The 14,841-nt window shown below is 43.9% G+C and overlaps 1 protein-coding gene across 1 annotated transcript in view; it reads left to right on the top strand.

Moving 5' to 3' along the window:
• The first annotated feature begins 12,969 nt into the window (after positions 1-12,969).
• Positions 12,970-14,841, top strand: part of SNX6 (sorting nexin 6) — a 63,846-nt gene continuing 61,974 nt past the window's right edge. Inside the window, exons 1-2 of the mRNA XM_012468801.2 lie at positions 12,970-13,008; positions 13,165-13,212. Coding sequence (XP_012324224.1) covers positions 13,003-13,008; positions 13,165-13,212 — 54 coding nt within the window. The 5' untranslated portion in view covers positions 12,970-13,002. The remainder of the gene's footprint in view (positions 13,009-13,164; positions 13,213-14,841) is intronic.

The following is a 14,841-nucleotide window of genomic DNA, read 5'->3' as shown; positions in this document are numbered from 1 at the left end:
AGAGCAAGGCCCTAACTCTCTTCAATACTATGAAGGTTGAGAAGGGATGAGGAAGCTGCAGAAGAAAAGTTTTTTTTGTTTTTTATTTTGAGACAGTCTCGCTTTGTCGCCAGGCTGGAGTGCAATGGCACGCTCTCGGCTTACCGCAACCTCCGCCTCCTGGGTTTAAGTAATTCTCATGCCTCAGCCTCCCAAGTAGCTGGGATTACTGATGTGTGCCACCACACTTGGCTAATTTTTGTATTTTTAAGTAGAGACAGGGTTTTACCATGTTGGTTAGGCTAGCCTTGAACCCCTGACCTCGTGATCCACCCGCCTCAGCCTCCCAAAGTCCTGGGATTACAAGCGTGAGCCACCGCACCCGGCTAGAAGAAAAGTTTTAAGCTAACACAGTTGGTTCATAAGGTTTAAGGAAACAAGTCATCTTCATAACGTAAAAGTGCAAAGTGAAACAGCAAGTTATCCAGTGGATCTAAGATAACTAATGAAGGTGGTTACACTAAACAACAGATTCTCAGTGTAGACAAAACAGACTTCTATTAGAAACAGCTAGAGAGGAGAACTCAATGCCTGGCTTCAAAGCTTCAGGGGACAAGCTCTCTTCTTAGGAACTAAACCAGCTGGTGACTTTCAATTGAAGCCAATGCTCATTTACCATTCCAAAAATCCCAGGGCCTTTAAGAATTATGCTAAATCAGCTGGACATGGCTGCTCACGCCTGTAATCCCAGCACTTTGAGAGGCTGAGGCAGGTGGATCACAAGGTCAGGAGTTCAAGATCAGCCTGGTCAACATGGTGAAATTCCATCTCTCTAAAAATACAAAACTTAGCTGGGTGTGGTAGTGGGCACCTGTAATCCCAGCTACTTGGGAGGCTGAGGCAAGAGAATTGCTTGAACCCAGGAGGCAGAGGTTGTGGTGAGCCGAGATTGCGCCACTGCACATCAGCCTGGGTGACAGAGGGAAACTCCCTGTCTAAAAAAAAAAAAATCCATTTGTTGACGGTGATCATAAAGATAATTTTTTTAAAAAATCCAGATTCCAAAATACAGAAAAAAGTGGAAGTTTAAAAGGCTACACACACACACACACACACACACACACACACACACACTTCACACATACACACAGAAGGAAAAGGGGAAGTCACAACTTTAGAGAAGCAGTAGATGTTTTATTTGGGGGAAGTGTATTGTTTATTCTGAAGGTAGGAATGCTTTTTTCTTTCTTTTTAGAGACAGGGTCTCATTCTGTTGCTCAGACTGGAGAGCAGTATCATGATCATGGCTCACTGAAGCCTGGAACTTGGACTCAAGTGATCCTCCTACCTCAGCCTCCCAAGTAGCTAGGAGTACAGGTACATGTCACTACACCCAGCTAATTTTTTAAAAGTGTATTTTAGAGAGACGGAGTCTTGCTAGGCTGCCGCTAGCTGGCCTAGGCTGGCCTCAAGTTGTCCTCTCATCTAAGCCTCCTGAGTTGCTGTGATTACAGGTGTGAGCCACTGTGCCCAGTTGAAATTCTTTTTTTTTTTTTTTTGAGACAGGGTCTTGCTCTGTCACCCAGGCTCGAGTATAGTGTTGTGATCTCAGCTCGCTGCAACCTCTGCCTCCTGGGTTCAAGTGGTTCTCCTGCCTCAACCTCCTGAGTAGCTGGAATTACAGGCGTGCACCACCATGCCCAGCTGATTTTTGTATTTTTAGTAGAGATGGAGTTTCACCATGTTGGTCAGGCTGGTCTCAAACTCCTGACCTCGTGATCTACCCACCTCAGCATCCCAAAGTGCTGGGATTACACACATGAACCACTGTGCCTAGTCATGTGCCCAGTCAAAATCTGAAATTTTTTGTTTTGTTTTGTTTTGTTTTTGAGATGGAGTCTTGCCCTGTCACCCAGGCTTGAGCACAATGACGCGATCTTGGCTCACTGCAACCTCTGCCTCCTGGGTTCAAGCGATTCCCTTGCCTCAGCCTCCCAAGTAGCTGGGATTATAGGCATCAGCCACGAAGCCTGGATAATTTTTTGTATCTTTAGTAGAAACAGGGTTTCATCATGTTGGCCAGACTGGTCTTGAACTCCTGATCTCAAGTGATCCACCCACCTTTGCCTCCCAAAGTTCTGGGATCACAGGCGTGAGCCACTGTGCCTGATCTTGAGCCTTTATATTAATTTTGCTGACCACTTATTAGTGTCATGTTTTAGGCCCTTTCTTTTTCATATTTCTCCAGGTCTTATCTCTTGTGCTTCCACTGCAGCACTGTGATGGAGGAATGAGGTCATAAAATCATCAATATTGAAGCGTAATTTAGAAATGATTTAATAGAATGCTGCTGCTGTTCTAGGCATGGAGCAAAATTAAACTATCGTCTATGTCTCTCCCTTTAGGAACTTCTATTAAAAATAGGCAAAAGGAAGTGTGTTACAGTTCAATAGTCTTTAGCTTCTAGATAGAATTCTTCCAAATATAATTAGAGGTACTGATGTTAATCAGTCTACATGTGCCCCAAGATTTGGTTTCTGTAGAGATCAGGACATTGCTTCTCTTGGTCTCCAGTCACCATGGTCAAGATAAGCTATTTCACCATTGGTGCTGATTCCTAGATCTGAATCCCAGGGAAATGGAAGTTGATTATTTCTCTAAGAGTGATTTAAATCTCTGGGACATTAGCTTTTCCACCCTCATTCTACTGAGACATGATTTTTACTTTTTTGACCTTCCAGATATAGTGCTTGCTTGCTTATTGATTTAGTTAAATAAAATGTGGTTTGCTTTTATTTTTTAATGTCTGAATTATGGGGGAGATCAAGGAGTGATAAGGTTGACAAAATTATTTTGTTCATCTGATTTGGTCCATTAACTGAGGACGATAATGTTCAATCCAAAAAGTTACTAGAAAAAAATTGGTATATATTTATGTAATTTTACAGTAGGCAAGGTCTTTTGTGGCATTATCACTAAAATAAGAAATCTAGGCTGGCTGCCATAGCGCATGTCTGTAATCCCAGCACTTTGGGAGGCTGAGACAGAAGGATCACTTGAGCCAGAAGATCAGCCTGGGCAACATAGAGAGACCTTGTCTCTACAAAAAAAAAAAAAAAAAAAAGTTTAAATTAAAAAAAAAAATCCTAAAGGAAACTGATGGATCTAAGTACATTAACTTTAAAAACTTGTGCATGTGAAAAACATCTGTGGTTTTGGAATATACATCATGCATGATTCCTGACTCCTAACTACTACAGTCCTTGTTGTAATGTCGGGGTATGTTGGGTCTCAGGATGCAGAATCTCTCTCTGACATTTTCCAGTCCTTCTTTCACCTGCCCAAGGCAGGACTATAATCTGATTATGGGTTAAAAGTCCCTCATTCTGGAGAGAATCCCGGTCCATACCCTAGAGGAAGGAATGTTACACAGGAAGGCCAAGAAAAATCAGGACAGGCCTTGTTAGGTTTAGATCATGTGCTTTTTGTCCAGTCACATTTCTCATGGTTGTCAATCATCCCTATGTAATGAAGCCTCCATAAATACCCACAAGGATAGGGCCTGGAGAGCTTTCAGATAGCTAAGTATGTGGGGGTTCCTGGAGGGTGGTGTGCCCAGGGAGGGCATGGAAGCTCTTCCCCCCTTTCCCCATACCCCACCCTACACATCTCTTCATCTCTACCCTTTGAAATATCCTTTATAATAAAACAGTAAACATAAGTGTTTCCCTAAGTTTTGTGAGTCACTCCAGCAAATTAAACTCAAAGAGGAGGTCGTGGGAACTCCAACTTCAAGCCAGTCAGTCAGAAGTTCCAAAGGTGCAACTGGGGCACCTGAGGTCTTGGGGACTGAACCCTCAATTTGTGGGCCAAGTAGATAGTGTCAGAATTGAACTGGGGGACATTTAGCTGGCGTCCACTACTTGGTGTGTGAGGAAAAACTCAAACCACTTTGGTCATAGAAGTCTTCTTTGCTGATTATTGTTGTGATGGTGTGAGAGCAAAGGAAAAGCATGGTTTAAAAGAGTTTACTTGAAATCGGGCTGAGTGTGTTGGCTCCTGCCGCTAATCCTAGCACTTCGGGAGGCCAAGGCAGGAAGATCACTTGAGCTCAGGAGTTCAAGCCAGCCTAGTCAACATAGTTAAACCCCATCTGTACTAAAAAAATACAAACATTAGGTAGGCATAGTGGCACATGCCTGTAGTCTCAGCTACTCGTGAAGCTGAGGGAGGAGAATTGCTTGAATCTGGAAGATGGGGGTTTCAGTGAGTTGAGATCATGCCATGGCACTCCATCCTGGGCGACAGAGCAAGACCATCTCAAAAAATAAATTAATTAATTAACATAAACTATAATTTTATCATACCTAACAAAGGGTTTTGTTTTGTTTTGTTTTTAAACAAAAGACAAGGTCTTGCCCTGTCACTCAGGTTGGAGTGCAATGATGGGATCTTGGCTCACTGCAGCTTTGATCTCCTGGGCTCAAGCGATCCTCCCACCTTGGCCTCCTGAGTACCTGGGACTACAGGTATACACCACCACTCCCAGATAATTTATTTTTTTAAGAGATGGTGTCTCGCTATGTTGCCCAGGCTTGTCCGGAACTCCTGGGTTCAAGCAACCCTTCCACCTCAGCCTCCCAAGTGCTGGGATTACAGGCATGAGCCACCACCCCAGCCCAAAGCACCTTTGTCTTTAATATATAAAGATATTTCACAAAGTAACAGTAAAATATGTAGGCTAAGAACATTGTTAATTCACAAAAGAAGAAATAACAAATATCAAATTAACAAACAAAAGTTCAAAGTCACTGATCTGTCAAGAAATACATATTTGGCCCAGCTCAGTGGCTCATGCCTGTAATCTCATCACTTTGGGTGTTGGAGACAGGCAGATCACCTGAGGTCAGGAGTTCAAGACCGGCCTGGCCAACATAGTGAAACCCCATCTTTACAAAAATACAAAAATTAGGCAGGCATAATGGGAAGTTCCTGTAATCTCAGCTACTTGGGAGGCTGAGGTGGGAGAATCACATGAACCCGGGAGGCAGAGGTTGAAATAAGCCAAGATTGTGCCATTGCACTATGGCCTGGGTGACAGAGCAAGACTCCATCTCAAAATCAAAAAAACAACAAAGCAAAAAAAAAAAAAAAAAAAAAAGCTGAATAATAGAAATATACTTAATAATATATGTGTTATAAAATATGATCTTGATTATGCCAGAAAAATACTGAGGCATAGACATGGGAAACATTTAAGAGGTCATTTGCCAAAATATGAAAAGTGATTGTCTCCAACTAATGGATTATGAAGTATTCATTTTATCAGATCTATTGCATCTAAGAAACTTGGACAGTGTCAGATAATATGTCTTTTTTGATTGCTATTGTACCATGACCTCTGGCCTTAAAAATGTTTCTTTGGTATTTATAAGAGACATTGTTGGCTTTCTGCCCCACCTTCCTTTCCCTTCTCACAACTCCAGTTTTATCCAGGTGCTCACATTCTTCTTTTGGTTTGGGGAGGCTAACCTCAGTTGCAGGCCCAGAAGTAAATTTTTTTTTTTTTTAAGCAACAGGATCTCACTCTGTCACCCGGCTGGAGTGCAGTGGCAGAATCGTAGCTCACTATAATCTCAAACTCCTGAGTTTAAGAGATCCTCCTTGCTCATCCTCTTACATAGCTGGGACTACAGGCACACACCACTGCTCCTGGTTAATATTTTTATTTAAAAATTTTTATTATGGTCAGGCGAGGTGGCACACGCCTGTACTCCCAGCATTTTGGGAGGCCAAGGCGGGCGGATCACAAAGTCAGGAGATTGAGACCATCCTGGCCAACATGGTGAAACCCCGTCTCTACTAAAATATGAAAAATTAGCTGTAGTCCCAGCTACTCGGGAGGCTGAGGCAGGAGAATTGCTTGAACCTGGGAGGTGGAGGTTGCAGTAAGCCGAGGTGGTGCCACTGCACTCCAGCCTGGCGACAGAACAAGACTCTGTCTCAAAAAAAAAAAAAATTATAAAAAAACCAAAAAATAAAAAAATTAAAAAAAATTATTACTTATGTATTTATTTTGAAATAAATAATAATAAAAATTTAAAACACTATTGTCGGGGGCCGGTGAGAGCGGCACGTCTGCCGGGGTCTCTTGGCCTGCAAGAGGGTCCCAATACCTGGAAGAGAGAGTGCGCAGAAGAAAAGAAAAGACAGGACAGCTGGAGTCTGGAGGGCTGGCCCTAAAACCAGCAACTTTATTGTACACAGAATTAGTATATATATCTTTTTCTACCTCATTTTACAGGAACATTCTTTGCCCCACTTCATTTACATAAGCATTCTTAGTCCCATCTCAATTATCAGAACAGATGCCATTATCTTAATAAAGGGAAGAGAGAGCCATCCGGCTACAAGCTTAGGCAGCGGAAAACACACAATGGGTACAATCAAGTCACACAATGGGTACAATCAAGTCATGGAGGTGGGTCTCATTATCAGGGTGAGGAAACCTATAGTTAAAATGTTAATGATCTATGCAAGTCATCAGAGAGGCGATAGACCCATTAACTTTGCAAATAGCAGTCACAGGAACAAGCATGGGACCCATCAATAGAGGGTAAACAAAGTCATAAAACTAGCCCAGAGCAGGAACTTCAAGAAACAATGCCTAGTAAAACCACACAGCCTTCACCCAGCCTTTTAGGTCAGTGGACCAGAAATAGGCTTCTGCAAACTCAAACTTCTATTAAGTCTCTCTTTCACTGGTCTCGACTGCTTCCAGGGGGTGAGAAACATGTCCGGGCTCAAGCTCCATTATGGCGGGGACACCGAGTGGTCTCAACGCTGGAGCGATCCCCACACACTATTAAGTAAAACACAAAACACTAGTAAAACACACTTAACTATTCGCAATCATAACATTTTACTTTCATGTAGCCAAATCAATTATTTTCATATAGCTAAATCCATTACAAGGTCTCACTCTGTCACCCAGGCTGGAGTGCAGTGGTGCCATCAAGGCTCACTGCGTCCTCAACCTCCTGGGCTCAGGTGATCCTCTCACCTCAGGCTCCTGAGTAGCTGGGACTACAGGCGCACACCATTATGCTCAGCTAATTTTTTGTAGAGAAAGGGTTTCGCTTTGTTGCACAGACTGATCTTGAACTCCTGGACTCAAATGATCCTCCTGCCTTAGCCTCCCAAAGAGCTAGGATTACAGGCATGGGTCACAGCGTCCAGCCATAGGGGTAAATCTTTGTGGGAAGTAGAAAAGTTCCTTTTTAAGCTTTTCTTTCTTGTTAAAGAATAAGAGTGCTAATAACTTTATTTTTCTTGCCTCTCATGCTATTAGAGCTAATAACTTTTTTAAGCCCTGTCCTATGTAGCTGTTAGACATGTCACATTTACAGGCACGCAGTACATTCTATGTCCTTGTACTTTAACCAAGCTATCTATGCTGGACGTGCTCACATGCATGTCCCAGCTTTCCATTGCTTTTACCTGTTTAGAAAAGTTTTAAGTTGTTAGCCAATCGGGTTTTAGTTTAGATTGTAAGGTCTGGCTCCAGCAAACGGAGATCAGACACAGCTGTAAGGACAACACCAAATGCATAAGAAATAAATATGTCTGTTTTCCTTTGTTCATTGTACTCTCGTGGCACGATGGCTATCGAGGGTACCCTTCCTGCAGTCCAGGAAGTAAAAACTGTGTTGCTGAAAGATCCTTTGTCTCAGTGCTAATTTTTCTTTGTGGCACGGAGCATCTATTTCCAACAATCTCGATTGGGCTAAGGCTTAGACTCTAAGCCAATCACGGTTATATCAGTCCCCTTGCCTGGGATTGCTTAAGAGTAAGGATGTGACCGGTTTCTAGTCCGTGAAATATGAGAAGTATGTGAGAGGGAGGGGTGGCTTCTGGGCAAGTTTTTTTGTTTTGTTTTGTTTTGGTTTTTTAGACGGAGTCTTTCTCTATCACCCAGGCCAGAGCGCAGTGGTGCAATCTCAGCTCACTGCAACCTCCACCTCCCGCGTTCAAGTGATTCTCCTCCTTCAGCCTCCTGAGTAGCTGGGAATGCAGATGCATGCCACCACGCCTGGCTAATTTTTGTATTTTCAGTACAGACAGGGTTTCACCATGTTGGCTAGGCTGATGTTGAACTCCTGACCTTGTGATCCACCTACCTCAGCCTCTCAAAGTACTGGGATTACAGGCATGAACTACCATGCCCGGCCTGGGCAGGGTTTTTTTTCGGCTTGTAGATGTTGTTATGTCGAGATGTAAAACCTAGAGGTACCCAGTCATCTTGGATCATGAAGGGAAGCAGCTTTAGAATGAGGTTGTTACTGAAGGTGGCAGAGTGGAGAGTTGGAAGGAATCTGGGTTCTTGATGACATCATTACCCACTGGTTGTACTATGCCCAGAAACACCTTCTCTTGATTTTTTTGTTGTTGTGGTAGTGGTGAAATAATAAATTTCCTTACTGCTCAAGTTTATTTGAATTAGTGTTATCTGTTACTTGCAGCTAAAGGCATCCTGATTGATACAGTACATCTTGGAAATAACAGAGTTCAGCAATCTTCCTAGAGAGAATTTTGTTGTAGCATAACTCCTGTGGAGAAGGAGGAAAAAATTAGGATCCACAGGTTGTCCCCCAAAAAAGGGATCTTCTAGAATTTGAGGAAATGAGAAATTGGTAAAAATATGTTTTGGTGAAACCTTCTTTGATCAGAACATGATAAAAGGAAAGAATTAAACATTTTTCTTCTACAACTCATTAAATAATTGTTATTTTATATTAAAATTTTTTTGAGAAAAAAATTTGATTTTTGTTCAACAAAAATGTTCAAAGCAAATACTATTTTTTATTTTTAAAATTTAAAAATAATATTCATTATTCTCTAAAATTTTACTCTTCTCTAAAATCTCCCAATACATTTATTTTTGAAGCACAATATTAACTATTCACAATTATAGCATTTTACTTTAAGGTAGCTAAATCTATTAAGTAATTAGACAGTAATTCAACATAATTTGTTCAGGATGTTTGAATAGAGGTAGATAATTTCATAGAAATCTATCAAAACAAAGTAAAAATTTGATTATTTGGTTACAAATATTAGAAGAGTGATTCCGCCTTAATATCTTCCTTATTTTATCAGTAGTAGAAACATCTGTCATGTAAACCTGTCTTAATTTCTTTTCTTCTGAAATTCCTTGATTTCTATTACTTGGCCTTTTGACAGTTGTTAGATACAGTTACTGATAATTCCTTTTTATCATTCACAAAATATAGCTGGAGACCTTTGCTCAGAAAGGAAAGCTGTGGTATTAATTAACAGCTTCATTATTTCAAGGTAGTTTCTCTACTCATGTGAGGTTTTAGCTGCATATGAATTATAGCTGCAGTAATTATCATGTCTTTGTTGGTAATTTTAGTTGTGTTTCTCGTATTTTAGACCCTACCTCTTTTTTTCATAACTAATGATTTTAAAGTTTTGACATTTGGGAATTACAGTGTTTCTGGACTTTGTTTAATTTTTTTTTTTTTTTTGGAGATGGAGTCTCACACTGTCACCTGGGCTGCAGTGCAATGGTATGATCTTGTCTCACTGCAACCTTTGCCTCCTGGGTTCAAGTGATTCTCCTGCCTCAGCCTCCTGAGTAGCTGGAATTATAGGTGCCCACCAGCACACCCGGCTAATTTTTTGAATTTTTAGTAGAGATGGGGTTTCACTGTGTCGACCAGGCTGGTTTCAAACTCCTGACCTTGTGATTCACCTGCCTCGGCCTCTCAAAGTGCTGGGCTAGGCATGAGCCCCCACACCCAGACTGTTTAAGTTTTTTTTTTTTTTTTTTTTGAGACAGAGTCTCACTCTGTTGCCCAGGCTGGAGTACAGTGGTTCCATTGTGGCTCACTGCAGCCTCAACCTCCCTGGGCTCAAGTGATCCTCTCACCTCAGCCTCTCAAGTAGCAGGGACCAGAGGTGTGTGCTACCATGCCTGGCTAGTTTTTGTATTTTTTGTAGAGATGGGGTTTTGCCATGTTGCCCAGGCTGGTCTTCAAAACCTAGGCTCAAGCAATCCTCCCACCTCAGCCTCCTAAAGTGCTGGGATTACAGGTGTGAGCCACCACGCCTGAGCTGGACTTTATTTAAATGTTGAAATTTAAAACTTTTGGTTAATGATGGAAGCATTTGAGGTGGTTCTCTGTGGCACTTCTCAACCTTCGTTCACAAGGATGCACTTGACCTTCCTATCAGTTGTATGCAAATCCCTCTCATTTGTTGTAGCTCCACTCCTTTCTCTCCACCTCAGAAGAGCTTTACAGACATTACCTTTAATCCAAAAACAAACCAATAGGAAATAGTTGCACTTTTAATCAGTAATAAATTCCTGGAACATTCCTCCTGACACTTCATCGCACTACAATGACACCACATGATGCCTCATGACTCACAGTGAAAAAGACTACTTTAGTAGTCATCGCAGTGCACTGGGAAACAAGAAACAAAAGACAAAAATAAAGTCCTTCTCCCCCGCATTTTGGAGAGTAACCTTTGTTGGAGCAATAACTTAGCCTCTCTATACCTCAGTTCTCCTTATATAGAAAATGAAAGCCACAAGGAGGTCTTCTGAAAATATCAATTAAGTGGTTTTTAAAATTTTTATTTATTATTATTTTCTTTTTGAGACAGAGTCTCACTCTGTCATCCAGGCTAAAGTGCGGTGGCATGATCTTGGCTCACTGCTACCTTTGTCTCCGGGTTCAAGTAATTCTCCAGCCTTGGCTTCCCGAGTAGCTGGGTTTACAGGCGCGCACCACCTCACCCAGCTAATTTTTGTATTTTTAGTAGAGATGGGGTTTCACCATGTTGGCTAGGCTGGTCTTGAACTCCCGACCTCAGGTGATCTACCCACCTTGGCCTCCTAAAGTGCTGGGATTACAGGTGTGAGCTACCGTGCCCGGCCAAATTATCAGTTAAGTTTAATATTGTTTTGAGAGCTTCACTTCAGTAAAATAGGATGGAGGTCCTGGCAGAGTAGAGAGTGTAAGGGTAGCCGAGAGAAAGGAGAATAGACCCAAAGTCAGGCAAGAAAGTTTATTAACCCGTCGGGCTGCTCAGAGGAGGCAGCAGCTCTGAGCTTACAAAACGAGAGGTTTATATGGGGTGAGGGGGACATAAGGGGGTTTCAAGTGACAGGCACAGAGATAGTTCGTTAACTTGCAACAGACCTACGATACATCATCCTGTGACTTTTGTGGTGGCAGTCTTTAAGACCGAAACCAGGATTTTTTACAGGTATGTGTCAAACAGGAATTTACAAGTATGGATAACCAACATATGTTTTCCCTGTCCTCCCTTGAGCTGCCTGGATGGCTGTAATCAGGCTTTACTTAATTGCTGCATATCTGGCAGCCTTAGTGTGGCCCCTAGGTAGAGGTTTAGGAGTGCAGCTGCAGAGCAATCAGAGGGGGATGGGGTCAGCCTGCGTGGAGGGGGTTTTCTGAGACAGAACAGCTCCTCCCTAAGAGGGAGGGATTCAAATGTAGAAGGCTTGGAATGGTAGGCTGAGGAATTGAATGGCTATGTAATGAAGGCTTGTAAAAATTACTGAGCAGGGTAATAGCACAATCATCAATATCTGTGTTTTAGGAGGAAAACTGGCAGCAGTGTGTAAAATAGGAGAGAGTGATGAAAACTAGCAGAGTCAGGAGAGTATTGCAAAGGTCTAGACAAGAGGTGTTGATGGTAATTGCTCTGAGAATTGGAAAAATTGGACTAATTCAAGAGGTAAGGAAGAGAATTATAGAACCAATAGGATTTGGTTGGATATGAGGAGTAAGGGAGAGGAAGGATTTTTTTCTTTCTTCTTCTTCCTTTTTTTTTTTTTTTTTTTTGAGACAGAGTCTTGCTCTGGAGGGCAGTGGTGCAATCTCGGCTCACTGCAACCTTCGCTTCTCGGGTTGAAGCGATTCTCGTGCCTCAGCCTCCCGAGTAGCTGTGATTACAGGCACACGCCACCATGCCTAGCTAATTTTTGTATTTTTAGTAGAGACAGGGTTTCCCCATATTGGCCAGACTGGTCTTGAACTCCCGACCACTTGGCCTCCCAAAGTGTTGGGATTACAGGCGTGAGCCACAGCGACCGGCCCCTGTACAGATTTCAATAGGTTAAGGAGATACAGTACAGATTTCAATAGGTTAAGGAATGGGTTAAGGGCTTCTGGTCTGAACATCTGAAGATGCCTTAACTGAATGCAAGCTCAGGAACGTGGGGGTGTGTGTGTGTGAGGAATGTTTTTTTTTTTTAACAACCCCCAAACCTGGATTCTAGGATTAAGAATGATTTTTCCTGTTAGTTGAAATGCCTGTGGATCCCGTGTGACGCTAACCAGCTGGACAATTAGAGTAGGTGTGGGGAAATGTCTTCGAACAAAGGAAAGGAATATTCTTGTAATGAGAACAGCTCATTTTTATAGTTCGCAACCATTAGTGCCCCAAACTCTGAGGTAGTTATTATCTCGCCAGCAGTAAAAGCTTTGATTATCGTTCCTGATTATTGACTGCGTGGAAGGTCCTGTTTCCAGCAACTTCCATAGGCAAAATGATATTAATTGTGATTAATTATCTTGTGGCATAATACAAAGACTAGATGATGTATTGTGGCTTCCGGAGGGCGCCTGCATCATTTTTTCTCTGGAGCCCTCGGGGCAAGGGAACTGGAGAGCTCCCTAGGTGTCTTTCAGCCCTTCCCAGGTCAGAGCACGCCAGCTACGACGTGCCCCATGCCTTGAGGTCTGGGTCTTCAGGCTCTTCCTGACTTCAGTGCTTCGACCTTGGGCGGACGGCCCTGTTATCCTTCCTCGCTTACAGACTCCAGCCTTCTGCTCCGGGGAGAGGGGCGGGACCGCCCTAGGCCCCGCCCCTTCGCCTCCGCTCGCCCCGCCCCGCTCGCGGTCGCCAGCGCCCTCCGGCAGCTGGGGGACGCGCGCCTGCGCTGGCCCTCGCCTCGGAGCAGCCATGATGGTGGGTGTTCTCCGCGGCGCCGAGCCCCGGGCGCGCGGTGGGGGCGGCGGGCGCGGGGCAGGCGCGGGGACCGCGCCAGCCTGGCACTAATGTCTCCCTTTGTGTCTCCCCCATCTCATCCTTTTCCCCGGCGCGCCGGGCCCGCCGACCCCGCAGGAAGGCCTGGACGACGGCCCCGACTTCCTCTCGGAAGAGGACCGCGGAGTAAGTTCTGCCTTCCTTTCGCTCCCGGGATCCTCCCTCCCCAGCCTGGGTCTCCGGGTGTGGTACGGGGAGGGGTCCCCAGCCGCGCGTCGCTCCCTCCCGGTAGTCCTTTCGATTTCCTGGCTGCACCGCGCCCCACCCTCCTGCAGCCCGTCCTCCCTGAGGGCCGCTTGTTCGGATTCCCGGGGACCCGCGGCCGCTTTCTTGTTCTCCGCCGCGACTCGGGCCCTCCAGTGGACCTCAACCCCCACCCGGGGCGGGGTGCGGGTGGCGAAGTGGAAGTGGAGGCGGGAGCTAGAACGCCCCCTTCCTCCCTCCCCACTTTGGGGCCGTGAAAGCCCGTTCTCGGACCTTCCCGGCGGCGCCCTCAATTTTCTCCCAGTGTGGACATCTCGAACTTGCTCCTGCCCACCCTTCTCTCTCTCTCAAATATAGTACAGGTTTAGTCTACATTACCATTTTGCAATGATTTTTACAGTAGCCGAATCAACTCCTGTCCAGTGCCCTACTAGATGATGCAAAGTGTGGGCCACTGTATCTTTACTTTTTCTAATATCCAAGAAATCCTATTTTTGCAGGATTCCCTTGATGTTTTATTCCCCCTTAGCTTCTTTGAGGTATATTAGTAAATATTATTTAAAGCATACATCATATTTTAATACACGAGTACATTGTGAAACGAGTACCACAATCTAACATGTCCATCACTTCACCTGGTTACCATTTTTTTTGTGAGAATATTTGAGATCTAAGCAGATTTCAAATATGTACCATTTGACCGACATCTACGCCTCCCCCCCACCCCCACACCCCGCCAAACCCTTGGTAACCTCCGTTCTACCCTTGGTGTCCTCCTGAGGTTAGTTGCATTCTACTTCAGAAAGAGCCTTCCGGGCTCTGATTCCTCCCTCCCACCCCACTCCCCAACCGCTTTTTCTTTGGCTGAAGGGTGGTAATCTTTGTAGTACCTTGTACAAGTGAGCACTTGGAAAATATTGATATGTGATAATTGCCATTCAGCAAGGTTCCATGGTTCCTTCACATTTAACAGCCTGCACTTCAGTTTTTCCTTTTGCTTTTTCTTATCGGTCTTAATGTGACAGAGGCATTTGAGAGTGCATATTTGGTAGGTGATAAAATGTTGTGGGATGTTGTTGTTTGTAATAACAGATGAGGTAGTTAGTATGAACTGATGACTTCTATAAAGCTTGTATTTATTTATTTGGTTTTATGAGACAGCATCTCCTTCTGTGGCCCAGGCTGGAGTGCAGTGGCATAATTATATAGCTCACTGCAGCCTTGACCTTCTGGGCTTAAGTGATCCTCCCACCTCAGCCTCCCAAGTAGCTGGGACTACTGGCACAGGCCACCATGCCTAGCTCGGTTTTTTGTTTGTTTGTTTGTTTTTATAGAGACAGGGTCTCACCACGTTGCCCAGGCCAGTGTCAAAGTCCTGGGCTTAAGCGATCCTCCTGTCTCTGCCTTTCGAAGTACTGGGATTATAGGCATGAGCCACTGTGCCTGGCTGAGCTTTTAAATAGTAAAAAAGATGCAAAAGGTGCTTCATACTTTTATAAATTAATTTCTCAGTGTAAACAAAAGCATTATTTAGAATTTCAGGTTAGAGCA

Source organism: Aotus nancymaae, unplaced genomic scaffold (genome assembly GCF_030222135.1).
Source record: "Aotus nancymaae isolate 86718 unplaced genomic scaffold, 86718_ANA_hifiasm-v0.15.2.pri h1tg000062l, whole genome shotgun sequence".
Classification (NCBI taxonomy): domain Eukaryota; kingdom Metazoa; phylum Chordata; class Mammalia; order Primates; family Aotidae; genus Aotus; species Aotus nancymaae.
This window is presented reverse-complemented; position numbering and strand designations above follow the sequence as displayed.